Source organism: Exophiala viscosa (assembly GCF_022695815.1).
Source record: "Exophiala viscosa unplaced genomic scaffold EDD37scaffold_2, whole genome shotgun sequence".
In the NCBI taxonomy this organism is placed as follows: Eukaryota; Fungi; Ascomycota; class Eurotiomycetes; order Chaetothyriales; family Herpotrichiellaceae; genus Exophiala; species Exophiala viscosa.
Genome location: NW_026944354.1, coordinates 2,680,282 through 2,703,636, shown reverse-complemented (window position 1 = coordinate 2,703,636; position 23,355 = coordinate 2,680,282). Strand labels below are relative to the sequence as shown.

Below are 23,355 nucleotides of genomic sequence, written 5' to 3'. Positions count from 1 at the left end.
ATTGAAGTGGAAGAGAAAAGAAGCATTATTGGAAGCAGTGACGGGAAAGCAAATGATGATTTCCTCTTCACCACACATCATGATGGCTGCGCATGGATTAATTCATATCAAACCAAAGGGCTTTTTTCTTGTAAACGCCAGGCCAACGATGCGATGGGGGTGTGGCTTGCGGACTGGGGCTCCCTAGTCAAAGGCATTCCTTAGAAGCCTTGGGAGTGGACTGTTAGTGGCCTTGTTGTCGGGTGTCAATCAACACAGCTGGATGTGTCACGGCTCGTTTGACGCTTCTATTGGCTCCTACCACGACCTGGGTCAACGCCCAAGTGCTTCTCCTCAGGCGCCTTTTGTGCCACCAATACTTCCTTTGGGCCTAGTGATGACGATGAAGCAGGGCGTCCATCGACGGCCACTGGTTCGGCCCAGGATCAAACGGCTCATCGTGATGGAGTCCACTGGGCCGGAGGTTTCCAGTCAGCATGATTATTGCTCACTCACATGTTGGTGTCGTCTCAAGATGTGACAACGCAAGATGAAGGGCCATTGCTGCAGCAAACACATTGATCTAAGAAGGTGTTCTACTATCCGAAATGCAGAGACTGGAAACGAGGGCGGAAGGAGCACGGAGCCAGCATCATCCGTATCTCGCTTCATTGTTCAGTCCTGTTCGCGATTGAGATGGAGAGGTGGTAGACACTACTGCAGCATGTCTTGGATCTACGATGTCTCCGTCTGAATAAAAATAAAAACGTTAAGTAAAGTGCTTGTCTGGGGTAAAAAGGTTACAATGGTAAAAAGCCAGGGGCCCATGGCCCATCGTCTCCATGCATTCCGCCGATCGTGGACCTTACCATATCATTTGACAGTCCAACGTGGTTGCACACAGATTTTCGTTTGTCGTGTCTGCCAGTTTGTCCTTCCACGATAGCCCGGGGGTGAGACGTGTCAATATGTCGTCCTTCTTCAAATCTTCGTATCGACTTTTCCGGCTCGACCCCGTAGGCCTGGAGCGAGGCCTGACAACCGGATCGTGATGCATGACTTGACGGAAACCTGCAGCCGAGATGCGGGTAGGGTGTCGCAACGGTTGGTCAGATCACGCACATCAGTGACACCGTCGTCTCAAGGAGAGTGTGACTGGCGTGGCGTGCATTCTGCAACTGTCCAAGGCTCCGATATCTGTGTTACGTGCATGCACCTGACCGAGGGGACGACGTCGCAAGTTGTTACCTCTTGCTTTAGGCCATAGTAGATGAGATTGTAACCGACACGGTACCAAGACTCCAGGTTCTAATCCGTGACGCTAAGTCATACAGGATGGAGAAGCAGTTGTATCGTCTATCTCGAACCGAACTCTACCCACAGCCTTGTTTTGGCAGCATTCTGTTCCCCAACAGTTCAGGGTAGATTAGAACTTGCGTGCATGCAAGAAATCTGGGAAGCTGCTGTGCCAGGTAGCACAGCGCCACAAAGATGCATGTTAACAGCAAAAAGATGAGGTCTTGACAGTAAGGATGTAAATGATGACCGTCGTTGAATGTTCGAAGCAGACTTTGGGTGGAAAGATGGAGGGGGCTCCCTAGGCTTCTAGGGGAGATGAATCTGCCTTAAAAAGTGGTGCCCGTGCCTGAAGAGACCGTTGCTGTTGCCAAGCCTGTGCTCCACGATCGTCCTTTCTCGACATGTTCAGCGTCTTCGTTTTCCTTCTTCTTTTCTTTCTTTTCTCCAACCAACGCCGACAACAAAAATGCATTACTTAATCGCCAGTCTCGGTTCTTTCCTACCTGAGGTTGTTTTCGCGTCGAGCGCAGATTAGTCTATCTACCTCTGGCTGGGCGTCTGGGACTTAGAGATCATCTTGATCTCGATGGGATCTGGAAAATCAACAGTCGAGGTTACAAAAACAATGCCAAACCTCAATGTGCTTGTCATTATGTACCAAATCGTTTCTCTATCTCTGCAAAAATCTGAGGCGAGATTTCATCACTGCTGCTGCCCGTCGCTGTGACCACTAGCTTGGGATCTTTGTGTCGGTAGAAGTCAAGCAATGTCTTACTGGTCTGATCAAACTTGGCCAGTCGTTTCCTCCAGGTCGCCTCGCTGTCATCTTCTCTTTGTGTCAAGGGCTCTCCAGTCACGTCGTCTTTTCCAGCCACTTTGGGATCGTTGAAGCCCACATTGTATACTCTTCCCGATGCCAGATGAATCCATCGATTCGCCATTCGCGATAAGATGATGTCGACTGGAGTGACCAGTTGAAAGACGAGATTTATCGGTAGAAGATGAGACAATGCCTGCGCTTGCACTGCCGTACGAGGAAAGCCATCGAGGATGAAAGACGTCTCTGGTGCGTTGGAGGCCTTGACCACAGATGACGACAAACCATTGCCGCGCTCAAGAGCTGCGATGATATTATCATTGGTACCCGTTGTCTCCAGCCATTTCCGCGACGTGAGTTCGGTGAGGATGAGGTTCAGAATTAGCGGATCAGGCACAAGACCGCCGTCGTTCATATAACTTTCGGCCTGTAGACCTGTATTGGGTCAGCCTTTCCATCTCCAGGTAACACTTCTTATGCACACCCACCCAGTGGTGTCTTGTTCTTGACATTTTCGCGCAGAAGATCCCCAGTCGCAATCGAGCATAATTGTGGGAAGCGCTTCATGAGCCTCTCGGATTGTGTGCCTTTTCCAACTCCTGGAGCCCCAACCAATATGATCCTAGCAGCTCTTTTCAGCTTCCGAGAGGCGACGCTGAATGCCATCCTGGACTTCTCCGACTCGAATTTGGTCGTGCAGACTGGGATGGAACGATCTGTGCGGCGTGATCGCCAGGTGCTCTGGTCATGTGCCCATCATGCTAAAGTTGACGAGCAGATTTCGGCGCAATAGGACACAACAGAGGCTGCGCAGCTGCGCCTAGGACCGGGAGACACAGACGAAGATGGCGGGAGAGGTGTGTAGAGAGGAGAGGGAGAGCAGTGAGGAGGAACACGACGGGGAAATGAGTTGCTCGGTAATCCAGCCAGAGGCCGCCCGAATGATGAAAAGTAACAATAAAGCCTATCTTTGGCACAGTAGCTTGCAAGTCTGGAGTAAGCTCTTACTCCATAAGCTAAGATACCTAGGTGTGTTACGGCGAGTCCTCAACAACAAAATGGCGGGACATCTCGGGTCAAGTGCCCCGAAGTGACCTCCAAGTCGACACCTCGGGTCACCGGCTGTTCATCAACCGTCCACTGTGGTCTTGCCCGGAGCGTGGGCATCGATCCCCGAGAATGAGACGGGCACGTGGACAGGCCACCAGGTCGCGGTTTTTGGAGAAGCTCATTGACGCGTGAAATAATTGATACGCGTCACGGTCTTCCGCGTATCAGCGGCACTACTCTATTCTACGACTGCGCTTGATCTTCTTGACCCTTAACACCAATTGACCACCAACAGCAAGATGATGCGCACAGAGACGAGATTCGATCCTAAGCGGAAAAGAGTCGACCATAAAAAGACTCAATTCGCATCCGCCACATACAAAGAGCAAGACTACCCATACCGATTATCCTTTTACAATGTCCCACCCACTCAAGAAATCAGTCTGGAAGAGTTCGAGACATGGGCAATAGACAGACTGAGAAGTACGGCACCGCCTGTGCAATGAATACATGTTGCTAACAGGTTGCCAGTCCTTGCCGAGCTGGAAGCCTGCTCGTTCAGAAACAGGTCTCCTCAAGAAACAGCCGCTCACATCGAACCATTACTCAAGAAGTATCTCCCACTCTCTGCCAACTCATCAGCTGCCGGTGGTGTCGTCGATCAGCGTCTGCGAAATGAAAGACGCAAGGATCACTACTCGCATTTCATCCTACGGCTCGCGTTCTCCGGCACCGAAGACCTGCGGCGGCGCTTCGCCCGGGTGGAAACCATGCTCTTCAAACTGCGCTTCCAAGCCGACGACGGTCGAGAAAAAAGGGCGTTCGTCGAGAGCCTCAATCTGAACTGGGACGTGGTACAGGAAGAGGAAAAGAGAGAATTAGGCGAGCAGCTTCTCTCGGCAACACCGGGTCTCCGTCGCCTTGAGGATGAAAACTGGTTCAAAGTCGATTGGACCCGAGTTCCAGAGCTGGTAGAACATCGTTCAGTCTTTGTCAGGAAGGGCAAAGCATATGTCCCCATGAAAGAACAGACGAGCATGGTCCTGACAGAATTCGCCAACCGTCTCGAGAAGGGTCTTGAATCGACTTCGAGAGCACTTCCTCGCCTCGACGAAGACGACCGCCTCACCCCAATCCTGGACCACCTGTCCAAAAACTTCGCAACCCCGGACGCTGGCTACTCCGAATCCGACTCCCCCCTGGCCGGAGCTCCCATCTCCGCCGCCAACATCGACAACCTCTCCCAGCACTTTCCGCTATGCATGAAACACCTACATACCACGCTTCGCAAAAACAGCCATCTCAAACACTTTGGTAGACTCCAGTACACTTTGTTTCTGAAGGGCATCGGTCTCACTCTCGAAGACTGTCTATTGTTCTGGCGCCAATCCTTCAAACTCATCACCGACGACCAGTTCAACAAAGGGTACAGATACAACGTGCGTCACGCCTATGGTGATGTGGGAGGCGACGTCAACCGCCGGGGACGAGGATACGCGCCCTATTCATGCCAGAAAATCCTGACTGAACATCCACCCGGCACGGGCGAAGCGCACGGCTGTCCGTATCGACATTTCAGCGTCGACAATCTCACCAGCATGCTTCAGGCCACGGGCGTGCATGACCGCGAAGTCCTGCGCGGCGTGAAAGAGGATGTCGAGAAGAAGAGGTTTCACATCGCATGTAACCGCGTCTTTGACTGGGCGCACAAGACGGAGATCAAGAAAGTCAAGGACGAGGGAATTTGGGGTCCCGCGGAACTGGAGACCATTGTGCATCCGAACACGTACTTCAAACGGTCGTATCTGCTGAAGAATCTTGGGAATGCGCCGAAACAGGATGTCAAGATGGAGGAGTGATGGATGGATTACCAAGTAGTTTTGACAACGAATGGCGTTTGGGCGATGATCAGTACAATGGTTAGCGAATGGGTGCGGTCTCAGGCACTTTTACTGTATTTGAATATCAGTGTTTTCAACAACGATTGCTGACTATTGAGTTCGGCTTCAAACCTGCTTGTATCAATATCAAAGTCACGTCCAGAGAATGGACTCGCATTTCTCGGTCACTGCCCTCCTTGTCATCTGCGAAAGATGACGTCCAGATGTGTTTCCATGGTTGTCGACTGACCATCTTTCTCTAGCATTCCGATCCACATGTCCACTGAAGTCACGTGCGAGGCTGCAGACCCCTGAATTCTTCCTTTCTTGAGGCATCGCGATCAATTGATCCATGTCTCTCGAAGCAACCATAGCGAGCGGGTATGAGCGGGCAAAAATACTAGTGACCACGAGACTTATGCTGAGAAGAAACGAGTGACGATTTTGAGAACACTGCACCTACCTAGGCTACCGTAATCACTTTTCCTGCCACAAAAAAAAGACTCCAAAACGCCGTGACGAAGAAAAATACTGTCCATCCTGTCGACTCAACTCAACTCCTTACCTTCCCATGTCCAAGCCGTGATACTCCTCAATTATGATCCCCGGGTAGATCGCCACAGTGGTCCTCGTCGCCCACCTCTACGACTTCAAACGTGGTTGGATTGACCTTGGCAATGCGAAATGGACCAGCGGTCTCACCATTTTGACCTGTGGCGAAGTTCTCCGACTTGTACAAGCGCGGGCGGTTGTATGGGTCCCAGTATTTAGCAAAGGCACCAGAGTCGGTGGCTAGCCAACTCATATCCTGTTCGGAGCCGTCGAGGCGGACGCGCTCTGCCTCCTGTGCGGCCAATCCAGAAACCCACTCTCTAAGTGCTGGAAACTCGTCGTAAAACTCGCATTGGAATGCTTGCATGTGTCGCACCATACAGTCCAGGGAGACCAGAGCACGAAGAGCGGCTCTGGGTAGGAGCCGTCATAGCCCTGGTTTCGGAGGAGAGCGCACGGGTCCTCTGACATTACTTCGTCTGGATCTTCGCATTTGCGTTCGAGCTCATCAGCCTCCGCATCGTCGTAGGCGCGCATACCGGTAATCAGAAAAGCCATGCACTTGGCCACGTCTTCAAGGTCTTTCGTGATCAGTTGCACACTTCGGACGTAAGGCGTATTCTCAGGGCGAAGCTCCATAAGATCCGAACATGCCCAGATCTTAGTGGGGATGATCTTGACGTTCTCTGCTTTGATCTTGTACGCATCAGGGCCCTCGGTGGCGATCCAAATAACGCGGTCAATTGGCTTAGCGCGACTGAAGTCTCCAAGAAAGAGATCTGGAAGGCCGGCACGATTGTCGGGGAAATGCAGGAACATGTTGTTTTGATGTGCGTCTCTGTGAGCTACCGCTGAAGGGCTGCGATGGAGATGGTCAGCGACGTCTAGAAGCTGGTCAAAAACTTTCCATTTGAAGAGAGTGCACGGCTTGAATCCGGGTCGTTTCATCGCGCTGGCGAGGGTTGGCCCATTGCAGAAGCTGAAGATCATAGAGTCGCTGAACGTTGGGTCGTCGGTCCTCTTCCACAACTGACTTGGCACAGCACCAGGGTACGTCTCATAATGCACGAGCTGGGGAATGTTAGGGTGCGCTCGATACAGGCTTACCTCTGGGTTCCGAATGCCGGTTTCCCTGTCTGTCGACTTTGCTATGGTTTTCTTTCGTACATAGAGTTTCCCGTCCGCCAGGGAACAAACCTTCACAGCCTGACCATCGACTCCTTCTCCTAAGTATCCAGAATAAAGATATCCAGGACCTTCGGGAAAGTAGATGCCGTACTGTGTATGAACTTTTGGAGCCATTTTGGCAGGATCCGGAGATGAGGTGTGAGTGCTTGCGTGTTAAGCTGGAAGAACTGAGAACGTTCCGGTCGATCTAGGCTTTGGGCAAACTGTGTTCGTGAAGGAAGGAAGCAAGAGGGTTGGTGGCCAACCAAAGAAATAGTGCACGAGGCAGAGATCTCCAAAGCTCGAACTCACCATCGCCATTGTTCGTGATGAATAAAGCAATAAAGCGATCGAGGAAGATTCCATGGTGATACAAAGAAACATTTCGCATAGCCTCGAGTACCGAAGAGTGGTAGTCGCCGAACCTCGAGAGGCGAACTCCACAAAGGATAGACAAAGTCACTTTGTACCGAAAAGTACCGTACAATGCGTAGGACTCGGTCTTCCAGCTGCGCAACAAGGGACATATTAGCAATGACAAAGAAGACGCCGGGCGGAAAAATGGCGCAGTCGAGGATTTGAAAGACGTATTGTCGGGTATCAAAGCATGTTGCCGTGTCCATGTTGCAAGAAGAGCCGGAGATGAGCCAAACAGATCACGAGTGTCCTTGAGAGTCATGGAAGGCACCGGAGGGCAGGAGAGCCATTCCTCCTTAGCAAAGACGATGTAGCTGTCTCGTATCGAATAACGGCTATGTGCTTTCGCCATCCCTATTGTGTCAGAATCGCAGTTGGAGGTTAATTGTGCCTTGGTCTTGGAATAGTCCCGAAGACACCGCTGATCTGCGTGTTCTTCGTCTCGGCAAGTCTGTTCGCTGCAAACTCAAGAACATGAAACATGGCTAGAGAACAGGTCCGGCGTCGTGTTGGCAGCTTTATCGCGGTTGGCACGTAAGTTACATCGCACAGAAGCAACGTTGGCCTGTACTCAAAGGAAGTGGTACAAAGAAACTGCGCCAAGGAAGTGTTATGCCTCGCCGGACATGCTAGTGTCGATTCCACAGCCTTATCGGCAATCTGGCTTCATCTGGACGGAGATGGAGATGGAGACGGAGGTTCACGAGCCAGACATCGACCACTTTGCTCACGAACATTTATTCGCTCTGTTGCTCAGCCTGTGCTGACAACATCTTCATCCCCTTCTCGCCTTGCCTGTGCTTCCCCTACACCCAAGAACATTTTAACCCTCAACCCACCATCACGATGCTCAGCCTGTTCGGTTTCGGACCCTTCATCTACGGTGCGCAAGCCGACACAGTCACTCCTACTATCAAGATCTTAACTGACAATTGTCTCCCAGCAAGCTGCCTCTTCCTCAACGCCGTCGCCATTCTCTCCGAAGACCGTTTCCTTGCTCGAAGTACGTCTATCTTTCCTCCCAAGTCAAACCCCATGGAACAGTTGCATCCTCGTGTTGGCCGACAAAGAAGAAGCATACACTGACACTTGGATGATAGTTGGCTGGGGCAAATCACAATTGAACGACCCTGCCGCAGGAGGCGCCGCGTTTGGTACACCCGGTCAAGACCCTGAGAGTTTCCGCAGCAAGGGCATCAACCTCATATCCAGTATAAGGACGTTATGTCGAGGTTTGTTCTCGCCTTACCCCAGCTGTACGAAAGCCGCATCCTGACCCTGGGGCCCTCACAGTGCCTCTGATATTTGTCAACACGGTCATAATCATTTATGAGCTTATGCTGGGTTAGCGCACCGCTGTGTTGGACAAATCTTTGGATTTCTACCGACGCAACGGCGAGACGCAGACACACGGAACGATCCCGAGTGTATGGCGGTCGCGCGGCGACTACATGGATGGTCGCAGCTGCGATGGGGGTGGAGCATGACAACAGGCTATGGACCCAACATCAAAGCCAACAGTACAGCAGGTCTTAAGTCTATATCAGATGACACATCCGAAATCGATATCAGGGCACCCCATTCTCGAGCTTGGTCAGGATTGTCAAGCCTTACGAGCGTTACTCGACATCAAATCCATTGGTCCGGCGGCATGGCGAATTGCAAGTCTTTCCAAGTTGTCCTCTGTCGATTCAGGCGCAGCATACAGTCCTCCGTTCACCTATGACTAGCCATGGGTCGAAGCCATGTAGAACCATGGTTCAGATGTTCGCATCGACCCGGAGATGGGTTCTTCCGTCCCAGTCCCTTCCTCCAAGTGCAGTAGCCCTGCACCCCAGGGGGCTGAGTAGAACAATACCGGGGATCGACATATTTTGGAGCTTCCTGTGTTCGAGACAGCTTGTTTGCACACTCTTCCGAGCCACTAGGCCCGTTGGCAGGCAGAGCAAGCAAGGAAAGTTCCTGGGCTCGCCGCATCTTGAACTGGACCTACAGGCCCGTAGCATGGAGAGTTCTACAGGGGAGATGGCGGCGGCCGAACACGAAAATGCTGGGAAATCGCGCATTCATCATCTTTTCATTCGACTCAACCTGCTTTTATATATCGACAAGCTTCTCAAACGGCAAGTATGTACCAAGAATCAACAAGACTCTTAATCCGCTTCATAGCCCCAGCCAACATTCTCCTAAGTTGGCCGATCATGGAAGCGCTGTATGTGCCTTACCCAATACAACCCATATGGACATCGTGAAAACCCCCTTATGCAAATATTAAAATGTGCATGCCCACTATAGCACGCCAAAGGACTTCTTTCGTATACTAAACCGATTCTTCTTTTTGTCCTTCTCCTTCTCAGCATCTGGCGCTTCTGGTTCCGCGGATGTTGAAGGAGTCTCTGTAGAAGGACCGGATTCCGTCTTGTCCTTCTTTAACCCCCCAAAACGTAAACTTTTTGTTCGCTTGAAACGGTCGAGGCCAGAATTAGTGGAACCATTCGGCGATGTGATCGATCGTTCCAATTTATTCCGCTTATCCTCTTCGGCCTTGGAGGCCTTGCTCGCTTCCATGGCTGCCTTGAGTTCCGCCTCTTGCTTTTTGTGTGCCTCAGACAACTTGGCGGCCAAGTCCTTTCGACGTTGTCTCTCTGCTTCCACTCGCTCCTTCTCGGCTTGCTTCTCGGCCGCTTTGCGTGCCTTTTCTTCCTTGGCCTTCTCTTTCTTCGTCTGGGCAACAGGGCTTGTAGATCGATCCGCAGTATAAGTAGGTGACAGTGGCGTTTCGACGTGACCATTCGTCATCAGCTCGGGAGGTGCTGTCATTGCATGATCAAGAGCCGCATATTGGTGACTTTCTGAAAGTCCTCCTGGAGAACCCATAGGACTGACAGTCTGTATGCGGTGCAACTCAGCTGATTGCTTGGTGTCAACACCCAGGCCAGTCGAGAGATCTTGGGAAGCACGTCTCTTGCCCTCCATCTTCTGTTCTTTCCGTATGGCCTCGATCGTAGTTTCCTGATAGAAGAGCACATAGGCACATGCTAGCCCAGGTTTATCTCCAAAGAAGTTCCGTACGAAGTTCTTGTCGACAGGTTCCACCATCTCATCGTCAAAGAGGAGCCAACCCCGATCTTGGGTCTTGATGACAGCGACGTAATGGCCATGATATGGTCCTCCGCCAATGTGCACCACGACTGCATATAGCTCGTATATCCGGTCTGGGTCCTCGGCATCGTCGGTAGTGTTGAAGAGTCTCAGATGGTATGGATATACCACTTTGTGGAAGAGCTTTTGCAATCGTTGTAAGTCCTCGGTATATTTGAATCGTTTCAGATGGAGGGCCAATATTTTCGGAAGTCTTTTGATCTTCATACGCTTTTCAGCCTCTTGAAGGCCACCACAGTTGTCGCAGTGAAACTTGTTCCGCTCGCAAAGCATCTCCTCTTCCGAAAACCTACGCAGGCATGCAGTAACAGACGAATGCTGCTCCAAATCGACGGACAAGTCCAGAAATGGTTCATCCCGGTGGGAGACGTTTTCGCAAGTCAGACATCGTGTCTCCGACGTCAAAGTCCCCTCAAACAATTCGTGCAACCATCGCGTCCTGGAGTTTCTCCCCACTTCTGGGAGTATTGAGGGGAATGAGACTGTTGCAGACTCGGTTTTGACAATTTCGTCAGACTTCTCCGTAGCCCGCTGGGCATCCTCAATCTTCTTCTGTGCGCTTGTATTCTTGTCATGTTCCTCAATGTTTTCTACCACGGTGTTGAGTAGTAAATTTAGGAATTCGTGAGCATCTTGGTGCATAGCCGATCTGAACATCTCGTTTTCTTTGCGCAAAGTCTCGAGAAACCTATGCGGACTAATGACACCCATCCGTGACCGATCAACGACAACAGCTTCGAATAGATCCTTCAAAGATGTGAAGAGTGTCTCGGGCATGCCATAGCCCCGCGAATTTTCATAAGTCATGTTTAACATGGGACCCGCTGTGATCGCTTGTTTCTTCTTGTACTCCGGCGAATCTTTGTCCTCTTGCTTCTGCTGTTGAGGGGGTGTGCCAGCGTTCCGCGAAGATGTCGGTCCCTGGGGTTTCTTCGCGGCTCCATTGGCCTGACTTGGAGGTATTCGAGCTGGTGCATGCGCTTGTGCGTGGGCGACGGAATCGGGCGTTGACCGCTGAGGATAGGAGAGAACATTTTCTCGGAATGGTACAGAATAATAGAGACACTGTAGGATCGAATTACAATAGCTGCGAAACGTTAGACATTAGAGATATTCAAGTCGAACTCAGCACTGACCAGGTGTTTCCGAACTGCAAATTGTTCCTCGTCAGTATACAAAGATATCATGAAGCAAGGACAAACGCACGTTTTCCATGCCAAAGAATTTATCGCTGCCATCATTGCGAATCGGTCCAGCATTCTCTAGCATGCGCTCCAGAGGGGTAGGGACTGGCGCATTTAGATCCTTTTTGGCTGGGGAGGTGCCCACCGCTGGTGAGGGAGCAGTCTGCAAATGTACTTAGCAACGGTACGACTTTAAGAAATAGTCGATATGCTGCCAATGAGATACATACCTGGCTCTTCAACTTTCCAAAAAACGAAGACATGGTGGGCGCGCCTCACCTGCGGCGACCCGAGTACATGAGCAGGTGCGGTCACACTCTAGACAGGCGCATCTGCAGTTGCATATCGTGAAGAAGCAAGTAGGATCGCGGTACTCCGTACAAAGAGAGGCAAGAGAACTGAAGGCGCCGGCACAAGAAACCTGCTCGTCAACTTTGAAGTCCGTGTGCTCAAGAAGGTCGAAATGGTGAACTAGAAGGAGCAGCGATGCTGGTGGTGGTGGTGGTGGTAGATTTCTCTTCGTCTATCTCTTAGGACGGAGTTACGACTACTACCTATGGTACCAGGGCTAAATTCGTAAAAGGCAGGGTCGTGGCGGGGTGGGTTGCGCAGCTCACGAGTCACGACAGCCCTAGTTTAACTGGGTGCCTTTTTAGGCGCCAGAGGGGCTATGCAGTTGTGCCGCGATGCCGCTATGGAGAAGGATGGGGAGGTCGGTCAACGGGTGGACGCTGGTGCAGAAGCAGCAAATGGACCGAGCACTTGTCAGACCTACCAATGGCAACCAGACGGCGGACAAAGGATGCGACTTCCTCCGTCAATCGGCCTGGTCGCTCGGCTGCTTGAAGGAATCTTCTATGCATCACTAATAATGAAAGACTAATCATTCTTCGACCAGGCACCAAACATAGGTACGCTCAATGTGCACCTTATCTCCCTATTGCCGGTGATAGCACCTAGTAGAAAGAAAAAGGGGAGCATCGAGATCCCACCAACTCGCTTGGTATGCTGATCTTCTCTTGAAGGAAGAAGGTGTCCTTTGCCTGACCTCTGCAGCGTGCGGCCAAATGCCGCATGTGCCTCACTAGCCTCAAGCTGCAGGACCAAAGTTCTAGCTCCTGTCGCCTGCACGAGGAACGGCCGTGACCGGTGCATACTTCGCTTGGGAGCGGAGGCACTCATGCGCAAGCTCCAAGCTTGGGCGACATGACGAAAAGCTCTGGACAAATTATGGGGAGCATGGCTGCCCGCAGATGCAGCTTAAACGACCCTTGGTAACCAACCAAGTGCACGCCCATGGACGAAAAGATACCCCAGCAAAGCCCCCCTGCGACAGACCACGTTCCACCACTGCCACTAACTTGAAAGGAGAATGCAGGAAAGGTTACAGACTGGAGTCGCATTTCTAAGCTGTTCCCAATGGTTGTTGAGAGCCAGTGCAAAGGTCCTGGATGCAGAAAAAAGGCCACCTCACCATTTCCCGTGTCTGCCCTCGTGTCACTGACACACTTGACGCCCCGACAAGATCGCCCCAGATCGCCTGAAGGTTGGAACGTAAAAATTACCTACCTACCTAAGGTAGGTAAGTGTAGGTCATCGAGATGGCGTACTGTAGCCCCGCGATCTCTAGATTTCAGAACATCAGAGGTATAGATAGGCATGTCGCTGCCTCAGCCTTGTGCGTTTTCAACTTCGAAGTAATTGAAAGATTCTATGCCGTCACCTCGAACGCTCCTGACCCTCGATGACGGCAAGATATCAGAATTCACTGAATCATCCATGGAATTGTCGTTCTGTGAAAGTAATCGTGCTTTCGCCTATACCACCACTGGTTAGCCTCGAACCACATCTTAGGTGTCGCCGAACTCTGGGCACTCGTCCGCGGAGGTCGTGCTTCGTTCTTCAGGAGTCAGGACTTGCGATAAAGTCTAGACAGCACGCGAGAGCTCCGGCTTGCGAGAGCATCGGTTTTCTCGACCTTTCCCACGGAGAAAACTTCCCATGACTATGGACTAGCTGTTGCTTCCGATTGTTGACATTTTGTGGGGTTGTTGACTTTCCCCAAACATGGGGCCTAGCCTCCGTTGGGAACAGTGGGTGACTGGGAAGAGAGCGAAGGAGAATAATGCATATCACGCGCGCATCTCATTCTGCCATGACTGGTAGTGGGACGCGGAATTGCAAGCCTTGTGACCATCGCGAAATACCGTACAAGTGGTTTAGGACGCCAGCTTACGCTTCATGTTAATTTATGCCCCACCAGTTTCGCTGAAGTGCGATGATCCAACATCTCAGTGTACCTTAGAATGCTTTGCTGTGCATGCATTAATCCCGTAGCCGGAGAACCTCCGTCAAGAACTCTTCGAAACTCAAGGTAACATACCCATCACGGTCGTCGTCGTACTTTTTGAATACGTCGGTCATCCTCTTCAGACTGATACAGGCTTGGACGAAAAGATCGAAGCTCATTCCGCGGTTACGTCCCGGGCTTCGTTCATTAAACGTGTTGTACAAGATGTTTACAAATGGCTGCGACAAGCGGTATCCAAAAGCTGTCATGGCGTTGGAGAACTCGGGGAACGATACCCTGCCGCTGCCGTCTTCATCGAACCGTTCGAATATTCTGCGCCATGCCGCAAGGAACCGCCACAGGTTCTCGAACTCGACGAATGTGAGCGTCGGACCTTGTGGCTGATTGAGTGGTGAGGTGGTGAACATACGCATCAAGGATGAAATCGTGCTGCTGTCAAACGGCGTAAAGTCCGCGTTCACGAGAGCGGACCCCAGCTCACTCATTGTCATCGACCCGGTGCCCGACCCATTCGCTGCTTGGAACAAAGGGAAAAGATCCACCGTGTCGGGGTCAGGCGGTGCAGGTGTGCGAGCGGGATAGTGACGTGCCTCATTGGACGGCCATCTCGGTGCAGGAGCGTTGGCCTGATGTTGGGTGCCGTAGCCATAGCCTGATGGAGGAGGGGATTGTAATCGTGCGTATTGATTGTCAACGTAAGCTTGATTGTTCGATGGAGATGGTGTCTGTTGGGCATAATTCGGTGCTGGGGACCGCCTATACTGCGCTGTTATTCCTCCAGGACCGAGACGGGGGTCGCTCGATGCCTGAGGTTGCGAAGTGAGTGGGCTGAACAGTGCCTGGGTTGTATATCTGGTGTTTGGAGAAGGTCTTCGATTTGCCTGGAGCTGGCTAAGAGCTTGCGCAGCCTGTTCAGGCTCTGCATGACTGCAGTGTAGACACTTATCAGCGACTTGGTCTCCCTAGTCGGGTGAAGCGAGGGACAAACTTACGCAGGCAAGGCGTCAGGATTGAATGCTTTATTGTAAGCCATAGAAACGGTCAAAGGTCGATTGTTGATGCAGCCGCGTCAGCCCAGATGAAGAAAGGAAAACCCCTCGAGGGTAAAGGTATATATTATTCAGGCCATGCGTTCTTACGAAAGGACTGCAGTCGAGGGCAAAGCCGTTTGCATGGTGACTGTTGAGTTGCGATCAAGTTGTAGGTTGGCGCAAATCGTATTCGCAGTGCGCAGGTAAGGCGACGGGCGCAGTTTGTACTAAGTGGTTTTACCTAGGTGTTCATTACAAGGCCGTCAAAGATGCTTGGGACAGGACTAAGAGAGTTGAGTCGCCTTGAGGCCGAAAAGGCGCAATGACGAAAAGATACCAGGTAATGAGTGCCGGCACTTGGACATGCATTCTAATGAGTTGAGGCAAGACTCATGGCCGTCGATCTGCTGCTGCTGAAGTTGCCCGAGGTTTTCCAACGCATCTTCTCCCGCATAAACGAACGCACGTAAGCAGCTTCGTTCTGGGAATCTAGCCTGTCAGCGACGGGTTTGTCCGTGACCAAACCATCCTACTAACATGCGTCGTCTTCACACAAGGTCTTTCCTTCATTGATTCGCGTCAAATCCCGCCCACAAGTTCTACTACAAGGAAAGAAGCGACGTCAAGTGTCATCTAGCATCCTGCTACGTGCGTGCCTGCCTGCACAAAGAGAATCTCCGGGACAGATCGACGCATCGGACATAACGATTTAGAGAGGAGCTAGAAAAGAGACGGCGCGCCTGGGGATTATTGTTGTACACGGACTGCTTGGCCTGTAGCTGGCCCATTATTATTAGACAAGCTGATCCGGTACGAAGCCCGCAGCCCTGCATCAAACCTACAGGCTTTCACCCAGTAGCTTTGGCTTGAACGCCATCAACTAAGGTCTCGGAAGCACCAACACAGTACAACTGTCGCCATCCAGGCTTGGTTCGTGGCTGGCTTCTCTAACTAGCCCTCCGTCCGCATACATACGTTTCAATTTTCTCGAGCCGAGTACGGAATACCAAAGTACCATAAAGCCTCATACGTGGTACCTATCCCTGCTTTCGGATCCAATATCTTATTCTGTCTGCGGTTTACCCTAGACAGGGACATATTCCGTGAGACAACTTTCAATTCTCGAGATGAGTGACCACCAGTCTGCCAATTTCTGGCTCTTTGGCTATGGGTAAGCTGGTGCTGCCCAAGATTATATCATCCAGAAAGCCGGCTCCGTCATTGACTTTTTATTCTTAGGAGTCTGATATGGAAGCCTCCGCCACATTTCGGTAGGGAATAGGCGAAAATTCCGCACGATCCCGGGGTGATTGGCTGATGTACGATAGATCAGCGAATCCCGGGGTATATCAAAGGCTACGTCCGTCGTTTCTGGCAGGTAGGGGTCATTGATTCATCGGACCCTGACACATCATCTGGACTGACCTCTTCGTCTCTAGGCCAGGTGAGAACCCGAATGTCCGGTTCCTTGCTCGCACTCATGTCGTTCACCTAGCGAGGACCATCGAGGCACTCCTGAATCTCCAGGCAGAGTGGTGACGTTGATTCAGAAATCCTTCTGGGAAACGCTTGATGATACTGTACGACATTGAGTCCCTACGCGTTTCCCCTTGCTTCGCCCCATGACTGACTACCACTAGCAACGCCAAACCGAGGGTGATCGTGTCTGGGGAGTGGCATACCATATCATTCCGTCCAGAGTGAAAGAGGTCCAGGAGTACCTTGACATCCGTGAAATGTACCGCATGCCATGTGAAAGCCACAGGATCTCCTCGCTGACCTTTGAGACAGAAACGGATACAGCATTCAGTACACACCGTTTCATCCTGCGGATCCAGCGCTTCCAGATCTCGACTGCCTCGTATACATTGGCATGCCCGACAACCCCCAATTCCTTGGCGCCCTCGACCCTCAAGATGTCGCTAACACCATCAATGCGAGTCTTGGTCCGAGTGGCGAAAACAGAGAGTACCTCCTCCATCTTGAGAAAGCCTTGGAAGATCTGAGCCCAAACAGCCACGACGAGCATATTAGTGATTTGGCTCGACACGTCCGGGCCCTGCCCCCACCCGACCGCCGTTCACAGCACGTCGCAGAGCCAGAGTTGAGGAAAGTCAGCAGCACTGAAGAGCAAGAGGAGATTGAGAAGGAGGTATGATAGTGTGCTCAGTACTAAATATCGCTTGCTAGCATGACTTGGAACCTTTGAAAAGCATCAAGACTTGCAGTTTACCAAATATGCCCCCACCGAAAAGGTCGAACGAATTCAAGGGGTATCTTCGCAACCAAATCTCCACCATGAGAGGAGCTCTTCTCATTGACGATAAGGTCCTTGGTTGTCATAACCATCGTTCGGTCCTCGGGACTGGCCGCCACCGTATGGTCCTCCAGGCTGCTGGTAGGGAGGATTGTACTGTCCATACTGCGAAGGATACGAGCCACCACGCCCGTATCCGCTGGCATTTGGGTTCCGCGATTGAGTGTTCATCTGCGGGTATCCTCCCATGCCAGTGTTCGGCATTGTGTGTCCACCTCTTGCTTGATAACCGCCACCACGAGCGGAGCCACCGCCTGGCCTGTTGTCTTGCGCATGGTCAACTCTGATCAGGCGGCCATCGAATCTATCAAAGTCTCAGCCAAAGACACTTTCACGCGTCGTTCAGTCACCTCACTCGGTATTGTTCATCTTCTCCAGCGCTTCGTCGGCTTCTGCTTTGTTGGCAAAGCGTACAAAGCCAAACCCACGGCTTCGGTTCGTGTCACGGTCCTTGACGACTACCTAAATGCCATCAGCAACCAGCACCGAGACCATCTGGCGGTAAATTTACAGCTTCTTCGACCTTGCCGAATTGTTCAAAGCCTTCGAAGAGTGTCTCGTCGGTTGTGTGCCAGGCGAGGCCGCTGCGAAAAGAAAGAGTCAATCAATGCTGCCTCGCAACAGTATTTGTGGAGCCCCCGCTACCTACCCTATGAAGAGCTTCGCCATCGCACAGTCCACCGGCGCGTTTTGAGAGGCTCTCTCCCTTTCGATGGATCAAGATCTTGGAAGAATGCCGCAACAGCAGTCTGTAGGCCCAAACACACCGCACAAGGTCAAGTGGTCGAATTTGAACAATAGTCAGATTTCAGTCGTTATGGAGATCTCATTGGTCGAAGAACATGCAACGGTTCATGCAGTCTCTCCCTTAGATCGTCTGCACGGTGAGCCCCTCCGAAGAAACTTGCATTACCATATGATCTTGGACGTTCAAGTACTCAGACGGACCTGACGAAGAAGAGATGACTGATCAAGGAGATGCGGGCGAACCGAGCATAAGTACCATTGACGGAAGTGCTACGTGTTTCCACGTGGAATCTACAGAAAGTTTCTCAAGTCCCGCAGAAATCCCCTGGGCTTTAAGATTTGAGCAATGCCCAAAGCGTCCCGGGAAAAAAGACACCCAAGAAAAGATCTGATGACGAATAATGTCTTGTTCAGCATAAGAAAAACCCCGTTGCCCAAAGACAATTCCTGCACTGCGGTACAGAAAAATTCTCTGACCGCGTGAACAGAGAGGGTGTGGAGCCTGCCTCTACGCATTATTGCGGTGTCTACTACGGAATTTGTTCTTGATGCCGTGATGTAAAGACGGTTAAGCTCCATCACTTCGGTGGTGTCGAGACGGATGCTGATACGGTGAAGGGTGGGAGTATGCCATCCGGGAGAGAAGTGGGCCTAGCCATGAAAGATCTCCCAACGTACCGGCTGTCGGTAAAGGGAGTTCGCAGAACCTTGTTCCCTGGACCACGATATGGGTAATATCTGGGTCCCTTATCTCACGTACAGATTGGCATGTCAGCCCTACACTGAAAGGCGCAACACTCACCATATTAGGATACGGCGAATATGATGAGTGTTTGGGGGCCAGGCCAGACCTCCTCAGAGAGTAGTGAAGGAGAAGAGATTGCTTCTGGTGGAGTCCATGCCAGGATGCCCATAAGGCTTTATGCCGGTTCTGACGGTCTAAGCGACTTTGATGGGACACATCAGGTGGCCACAGTGGCGCGAATGGGGTGAAGAGCCATCAGTAGCACGAACAGTTGGAGACGCGAACTGGGCACTCACCGCTGAGAAACGGAGACTGCAGATAATGTGCATGGGTTCGCATTCGAGGAGAGAAGTCCAATACGGAGTACCACCAACGAAGTGGGCAATCGCATTTCTTCTGAAGGAGCTTATCACTGGACCTTCGGGCTGATGGTCTTATCAGACGCTTCTACTGGTGCATAGGATGGACTTCGTTCCCCGCTCATGGCAGGATACTGTATCTCGATGCGAAGCACCAGTCGGGGGTTTACGCTTTTGGAAGTGTTGCGAAAGAAATGCCGTTCGGGCGGAACAAAGCCCAACTGCCCATGTGGCAAGCCGCAAGCAGGATTCAGGAACTGTCAGGAGCGGCAAGGGCACAGACGTTGAATTGATGATGGGTGGGCGATGCAGCTGGTTGGATTGAGGTCAAGGTTTGATGCAGGCTTCCCGAGGCTAGGTCGACGTCAAGACCATGTGTCGGTAACAAATGCTTGGGGCGTTTGATGGGCAGAGGATTGCGCATGTGGAAGTACTGACGAATGGCCAGGTAATCGTGAAAGAGAGAGCATTCTTATCCAAGCGGCTCGTTGCCAATCAAGGGGTCTGCAACAAGACTAATAGAGAGTGAAAGCCGGCACTAATTCAAGCAGCGAAACAGGGAAGCCCAAATCGCCTTGGCTGCTCTATACAAAGTCAATTACACGTCTCCTTCTTCCCTCCCACTTCGCCCTCTTTACCTACTTAAGTTACTGTTCATCTTAACCGATCGCGCTTTTCGGTACGGGTTGTTCGACTTAAGGTCATGCCCTCACTTCCACACACATCTGCGCTTTAGCCATCAAGTAGATATCGGCCGGAAACAGATAGTGCAAAAGCTACACCGACTCTCGCTTGCCCCGCTTTCTGTCTCTTCGGGCCTTCTTTCGAATCTAGGTCCACGATGGTGATGAGAATAATATTGCCTTCACTTCAATTACTCGTCATTCTTGATGGCGCGAGGAATTGTACTTACTGAGCCGCAGTCTGCAGGCCAGGCTGGAGAAGTGGTACAATCACTTGTGCTTTACAGACACACTAGCAGAAGGCACCGGATGTATCGAACGTTCCTCAAGCGCATAAGATAGGTGCAAACGAGGCGCTGTGAGCCTTCCTAGTAAGCAAACTTGTCAGGCATCCTGCAGCAATGACTTGCAGGTGATCCGGAGATCAACAGCCATCCACATGATCTCCTTTTTGGATCAGCCTTATGACGGCCAGAGGTCATTAGTGCTGTAAGTTGAAGAAACGAATACTAGGATAGCAGCACAAAACGTGATGAATGCTAGGATCGAAGGGCATCAATTGCGCATGCTGAGAAGCGCTCGGTCGTGCCTTCCTTTGCTTGGAGAGGAAATTGACTCACCTAGACCAGACTTCAGCTGCCTTTCCCATTCCTTGGTCGCATCTGCTACACTACCCTTCTCTCGTTCAGTCGCAATCCAAAAAAAGAATGATGACCTTCCTTTCACTCTCTTTTTCCTTGATTTTGTTGGACCTTGATGTCGCAAGAACCCGCTTTCGAAGTCTCAGAACTGGTCAATAGGTGGCTAGGTAATCTATCGCAAACCCTTCACGAAGAGCCAAACGCAGCTTCAGTACTGGAAGACTCGCTTCACGGACTTGGCCAGGAGCCAGAAACACTTACAAGGTGCTACAAATTCCCGATATCTCAGGTTTCAATGCTAAGACAGGACTGACAGGAATGAGGACTCCTGTGGCGCGGATGCAAATGTTCGAAAAGGTGAGTCTACACCCTGGACATATGGTATCGACCTGTTGAGCATGATAAATACAGACACCATCCCTTCGGGGGACCAACCTCCTGCGACGACAGATCGCCAGGTTTCGAGACACTTCGAAGACATAAATCCCACGTACTGCTCAGCAGAGCGCAAGAATATGAAAAGGCGGCATGATCCAGATCTTTCTCCTCCCAGACATGCTCCCTCTCAACCGAGGTGCTTATCACCGCCACAAGATAAAGAGGCCACTACAGACCCAGCCGATAAATACGCTCGCAGACAGAGACGGAAAACAAGACCTGACAAATACGAATACAAGGGTGCCACGCAAAGGGCCTCGACCTTGCGCCAATCCAAGAAGCTGGATCACAAGAAATCCTGGGCTGTTCTCAACGACGAGTTTCAGGCACCGAATGTCAGTTCGCAGCGATTGACTCTCAGGCCGGGCCATGGGCCAGGTATTCTTGCCAATGCAAGGACTTCGGGTCCTATCCAGAGACAAGGATTGCCCGACTTGACATTTACAGAAATGGACTTTCTCAAGAAGAAGGACAAACACAACGGTGACCCGCGATTTGGCTCGGACAGACAGGTCCTTACGCGAAAGACGCACAAAGCCCCTAACATGAATGGTGAGATATCAAATTTCTTTTCTCGTCCAGAAAACGGCAAGCGAAAGGCACCATCACCACTTAAACCATCTTACCAGCACTGTGAAACTCCAAAACCATCGTCCATACCCTTGCACAGTCGATATCCTGGACCGGCTGATCCCGAGTCTCGCTGGAAACCGGATAGCGAGGTGCCAATCCTCAAACATTTTCGCCCACCGTCTAGCCACAAGCCAACACCGTCTCACAAAAACCCAGGTACTTCTTACGTATCTTGGTCTCGAAGTCCGATTCGGATAGCCAATGCACCAACATGGCCGGAAGCCAAGAGTGCTGCAGACCCACGTTCTTGCGAAAATTCTAAGCGACCACTGGCCCAGGAAGTCCGTCGTATCGAAACTCCGACCTCGATAAACCCCCACAGTTCTGCAAGCAATCATTTCTTCAAAGACTTCACCACCAATGCACTGTTGGGCGGAGTCGAGGCCTTTGCGCAAAAAGGCCGGCCATATTATTCGCTTGATGACCTCAAGGACTTGGCTGGGGAGAGGAAGGGGACGAGGAAGAGCAGCATTCCTGTCGATCTCTGTGACTTCAACCGGAAGCATCACGGCCAATTAGTACATCCTCCCGACCTACTTATGGAACCTCAGGATTCGACAATGGACACAATGGCCCGACAGCATACAGGTCAGCTTCGAAACGAAGCACCTGGCAGCAGGGAAAGCGTGCTGCCTGCACACGACCAAATGGGCCGGACGCGTCACCTCGGGGAAGAATCAATAGTGCGCACACAAGTGTCAGGATCAGCTCGCAGGCCGTCCGGATATCACGAACTTGACAATATCCCTGGCGCCACTCCAGTCACGAAAGACACGATGCCACCGCAATACTCGAGTTATTGGCCATCGCCTGAAGGGGGAGGAACGCCTCATCTTTTGTGTGAATCTCAAATATCCCAGCATCAAAACCACGCTGAGGCCATGATGAAGGATGGCAATAGCCCCAAGTACTTTCCTAGACCTTCATCACGCACCGCCTCGCAATCTCTGGGTCACTCAAGCTGGTGGCCTTCACATGTTCAGCATGAAACTTCGAAAACATCGGCTACTCCTTTACTTTCTCATCAGGTTGACTATCAAGCTGTCGAGTCCGTTACTAGGCAGGACCAATTTTCTGTGCCCGCAACGGTTCCTGAGTCTCGAAGGCCACCCGATTATTCGGGCCATTGGTGGTCACGAAGACTGCATGAGGCTTTGCGGTTTCCACTCAGGCCACGCCCTTACGATCATGAGTATGATGAAGATGTGGGAAGTCCTCGGTCCTGCAATTTCATCAAAACTGCTAGTGTTGACAGTCTGGACGATGTTGCCAATCATGAGCCTTCCCAGATTGGTCGTTTCGAAATGTTTGGTGAAATCGAGATTGATAATCCTGTGGACCGACATGATTCGACTGTTTCAGATGATTTGGACGACTTTGATGTCCAGCTTCTGCACATGACTTCGCCGAAGGTCTCTCCTCGTCCAACCATGGCAGCGGCCATGCCCAGGTTTCATGCGACTTTAGACGGAGAGGCGACTAAGAAGCAGCTCGAGGATGGGGCTGAAGTGGCAGCACCGCAGTACACATGGAGTCAACGTCGACCCCAGCCCTTGCCAGTCATATCGTCTTATGACCGGGCTGATTCTGTCCAGAACCCATCATCCGTGTTCTCGCGAAAGGCCAACTACCATTTGGACGACAGCACCCAGAGGACATTGCCGTTCCAGCACGTACCAGATCTACCTGGATTCCCTGGTCAGTTACTTGAGCAGCCGAAGTCAACACCCTACACAGGATTTGCCCGACGACATGTCCTTTATTGATGTTTGATAGCGTCACATGCTATGAGACAGTTTGGCCGCCAACGGTCGGTCGGGACAGTTCTAAAGTCCGAGGTTGCGGTTGGTGCATGGTAATGTCACTCGATAGTCTGAGGACGACGTTTTGCTGGTGTCCATTATCTACATTCAGCCAGGCCATGTGACTCGCATGACCGAAAG

At 51.5% G+C, this 23,355-nt stretch overlaps 9 protein-coding genes across 9 annotated transcripts; 4 read left to right on the top strand and 5 right to left on the bottom strand.

Moving 5' to 3' along the window:
- Nucleotides 1-1,650: 1,650 nt before the first annotated feature.
- On the bottom strand, nucleotides 1,651-2,637 carry EDD37DRAFT_622748 (uncharacterized protein). The gene is made up of 2 exons (XM_062816081.1): nucleotides 2,618-2,637; nucleotides 1,651-2,559 (listed from the first exon to the last, which is right to left on the bottom strand). Exon 2 carries the CDS (start codon nucleotides 2,508-2,510, stop codon nucleotides 1,929-1,931), a length of 582 nt encoding a protein of 193 aa, XP_062673474.1. The 5' UTR covers nucleotides 2,511-2,559; nucleotides 2,618-2,637; the 3' UTR covers nucleotides 1,651-1,928.
- Nucleotides 2,638-3,317: 680 nt separating this feature from the next.
- Nucleotides 3,318-5,115, top strand: EDD37DRAFT_267136 (DNA primase large subunit). The gene is made up of 2 exons (XM_062810907.1): nucleotides 3,318-3,628; nucleotides 3,677-5,115. Exons 1-2 carry the CDS (start codon nucleotides 3,445-3,447, stop codon nucleotides 5,002-5,004), a joined length of 1,512 nt encoding a protein of 503 aa, XP_062673473.1. The 5' UTR covers nucleotides 3,318-3,444; the 3' UTR covers nucleotides 5,005-5,115.
- Nucleotides 5,116-5,617: 502 nt separating this feature from the next.
- On the bottom strand, nucleotides 5,618-6,879 carry EDD37DRAFT_606387 (uncharacterized protein; the record flags this gene model as incomplete). The annotated part of the gene is made up of 3 exons (XM_062814879.1): nucleotides 5,618-5,990; nucleotides 6,035-6,648; nucleotides 6,685-6,879. 3 exons carry the CDS (start codon nucleotides 6,877-6,879, stop codon nucleotides 5,618-5,620), a joined length of 1,182 nt encoding a protein of 393 aa, XP_062673472.1.
- A 1,128-nt stretch (nucleotides 6,880-8,007) lies between these two features.
- On the top strand, nucleotides 8,008-8,510 carry EDD37DRAFT_647250 (Yos1-like-domain-containing protein; the record flags this gene model as incomplete). Its single annotated transcript, XM_062817841.1, has 3 exons — nucleotides 8,008-8,164; nucleotides 8,262-8,393; nucleotides 8,455-8,510. 3 exons carry the CDS (start codon nucleotides 8,008-8,010, stop codon nucleotides 8,508-8,510), a joined length of 345 nt encoding a protein of 114 aa, XP_062673471.1.
- An 874-nt stretch (nucleotides 8,511-9,384) lies between these two features.
- On the bottom strand, nucleotides 9,385-11,956 carry EDD37DRAFT_267081 (ubiquitin thiolesterase). Its single transcript, XM_062810906.1, has 4 exons — nucleotides 11,738-11,956; nucleotides 11,530-11,670; nucleotides 11,460-11,473; nucleotides 9,385-11,410 (listed from the first exon to the last, which is right to left on the bottom strand). The coding sequence occupies exons 1-4, from the start codon at nucleotides 11,768-11,770 to the stop codon at nucleotides 9,451-9,453; spliced, it is 2,148 nt and encodes a 715-aa protein (XP_062673470.1). The 5' UTR covers nucleotides 11,771-11,956; the 3' UTR covers nucleotides 9,385-9,450.
- A 1,716-nt stretch (nucleotides 11,957-13,672) lies between these two features.
- EDD37DRAFT_266642 (uncharacterized protein) lies at nucleotides 13,673-15,148 on the bottom strand. Its single transcript, XM_062810902.1, has 2 exons — nucleotides 14,811-15,148; nucleotides 13,673-14,745 (listed from the first exon to the last, which is right to left on the bottom strand). The coding sequence occupies exons 1-2, from the start codon at nucleotides 14,849-14,851 to the stop codon at nucleotides 13,833-13,835; spliced, it is 954 nt and encodes a 317-aa protein (XP_062673469.1). The 5' UTR covers nucleotides 14,852-15,148; the 3' UTR covers nucleotides 13,673-13,832.
- Nucleotides 15,149-15,829: 681 nt separating this feature from the next.
- On the top strand, nucleotides 15,830-17,223 carry EDD37DRAFT_266418 (cation transporter ChaC). The gene is made up of 7 exons (XM_062810895.1): nucleotides 15,830-16,020; nucleotides 16,089-16,120; nucleotides 16,178-16,227; nucleotides 16,289-16,293; nucleotides 16,345-16,429; nucleotides 16,490-16,587; nucleotides 16,641-17,223. Exons 1-7 carry the CDS (start codon nucleotides 15,977-15,979, stop codon nucleotides 17,005-17,007), a joined length of 681 nt encoding a protein of 226 aa, XP_062673468.1. The 5' UTR covers nucleotides 15,830-15,976; the 3' UTR covers nucleotides 17,008-17,223.
- On the bottom strand, nucleotides 17,021-18,019 carry EDD37DRAFT_266639 (nucleolin). The gene is made up of 4 exons (XM_062810901.1): nucleotides 17,816-18,019; nucleotides 17,678-17,750; nucleotides 17,522-17,628; nucleotides 17,021-17,470 (listed from the first exon to the last, which is right to left on the bottom strand). Exons 1-4 carry the CDS (start codon nucleotides 17,833-17,835, stop codon nucleotides 17,164-17,166), a joined length of 507 nt encoding a protein of 168 aa, XP_062673467.1. The 5' UTR covers nucleotides 17,836-18,019; the 3' UTR covers nucleotides 17,021-17,163.
- A 2,155-nt stretch (nucleotides 18,020-20,174) lies between these two features.
- Nucleotides 20,175-23,188, top strand: EDD37DRAFT_267033 (uncharacterized protein). The gene is made up of 2 exons (XM_062810905.1): nucleotides 20,175-20,605; nucleotides 20,658-23,188. The coding sequence occupies exons 1-2, from the start codon at nucleotides 20,457-20,459 to the stop codon at nucleotides 23,176-23,178; spliced, it is 2,670 nt and encodes an 889-aa protein (XP_062673466.1). The 5' UTR covers nucleotides 20,175-20,456; the 3' UTR covers nucleotides 23,179-23,188.
- The last annotated feature ends 167 nt before the right edge of the window (nucleotides 23,189-23,355 follow it).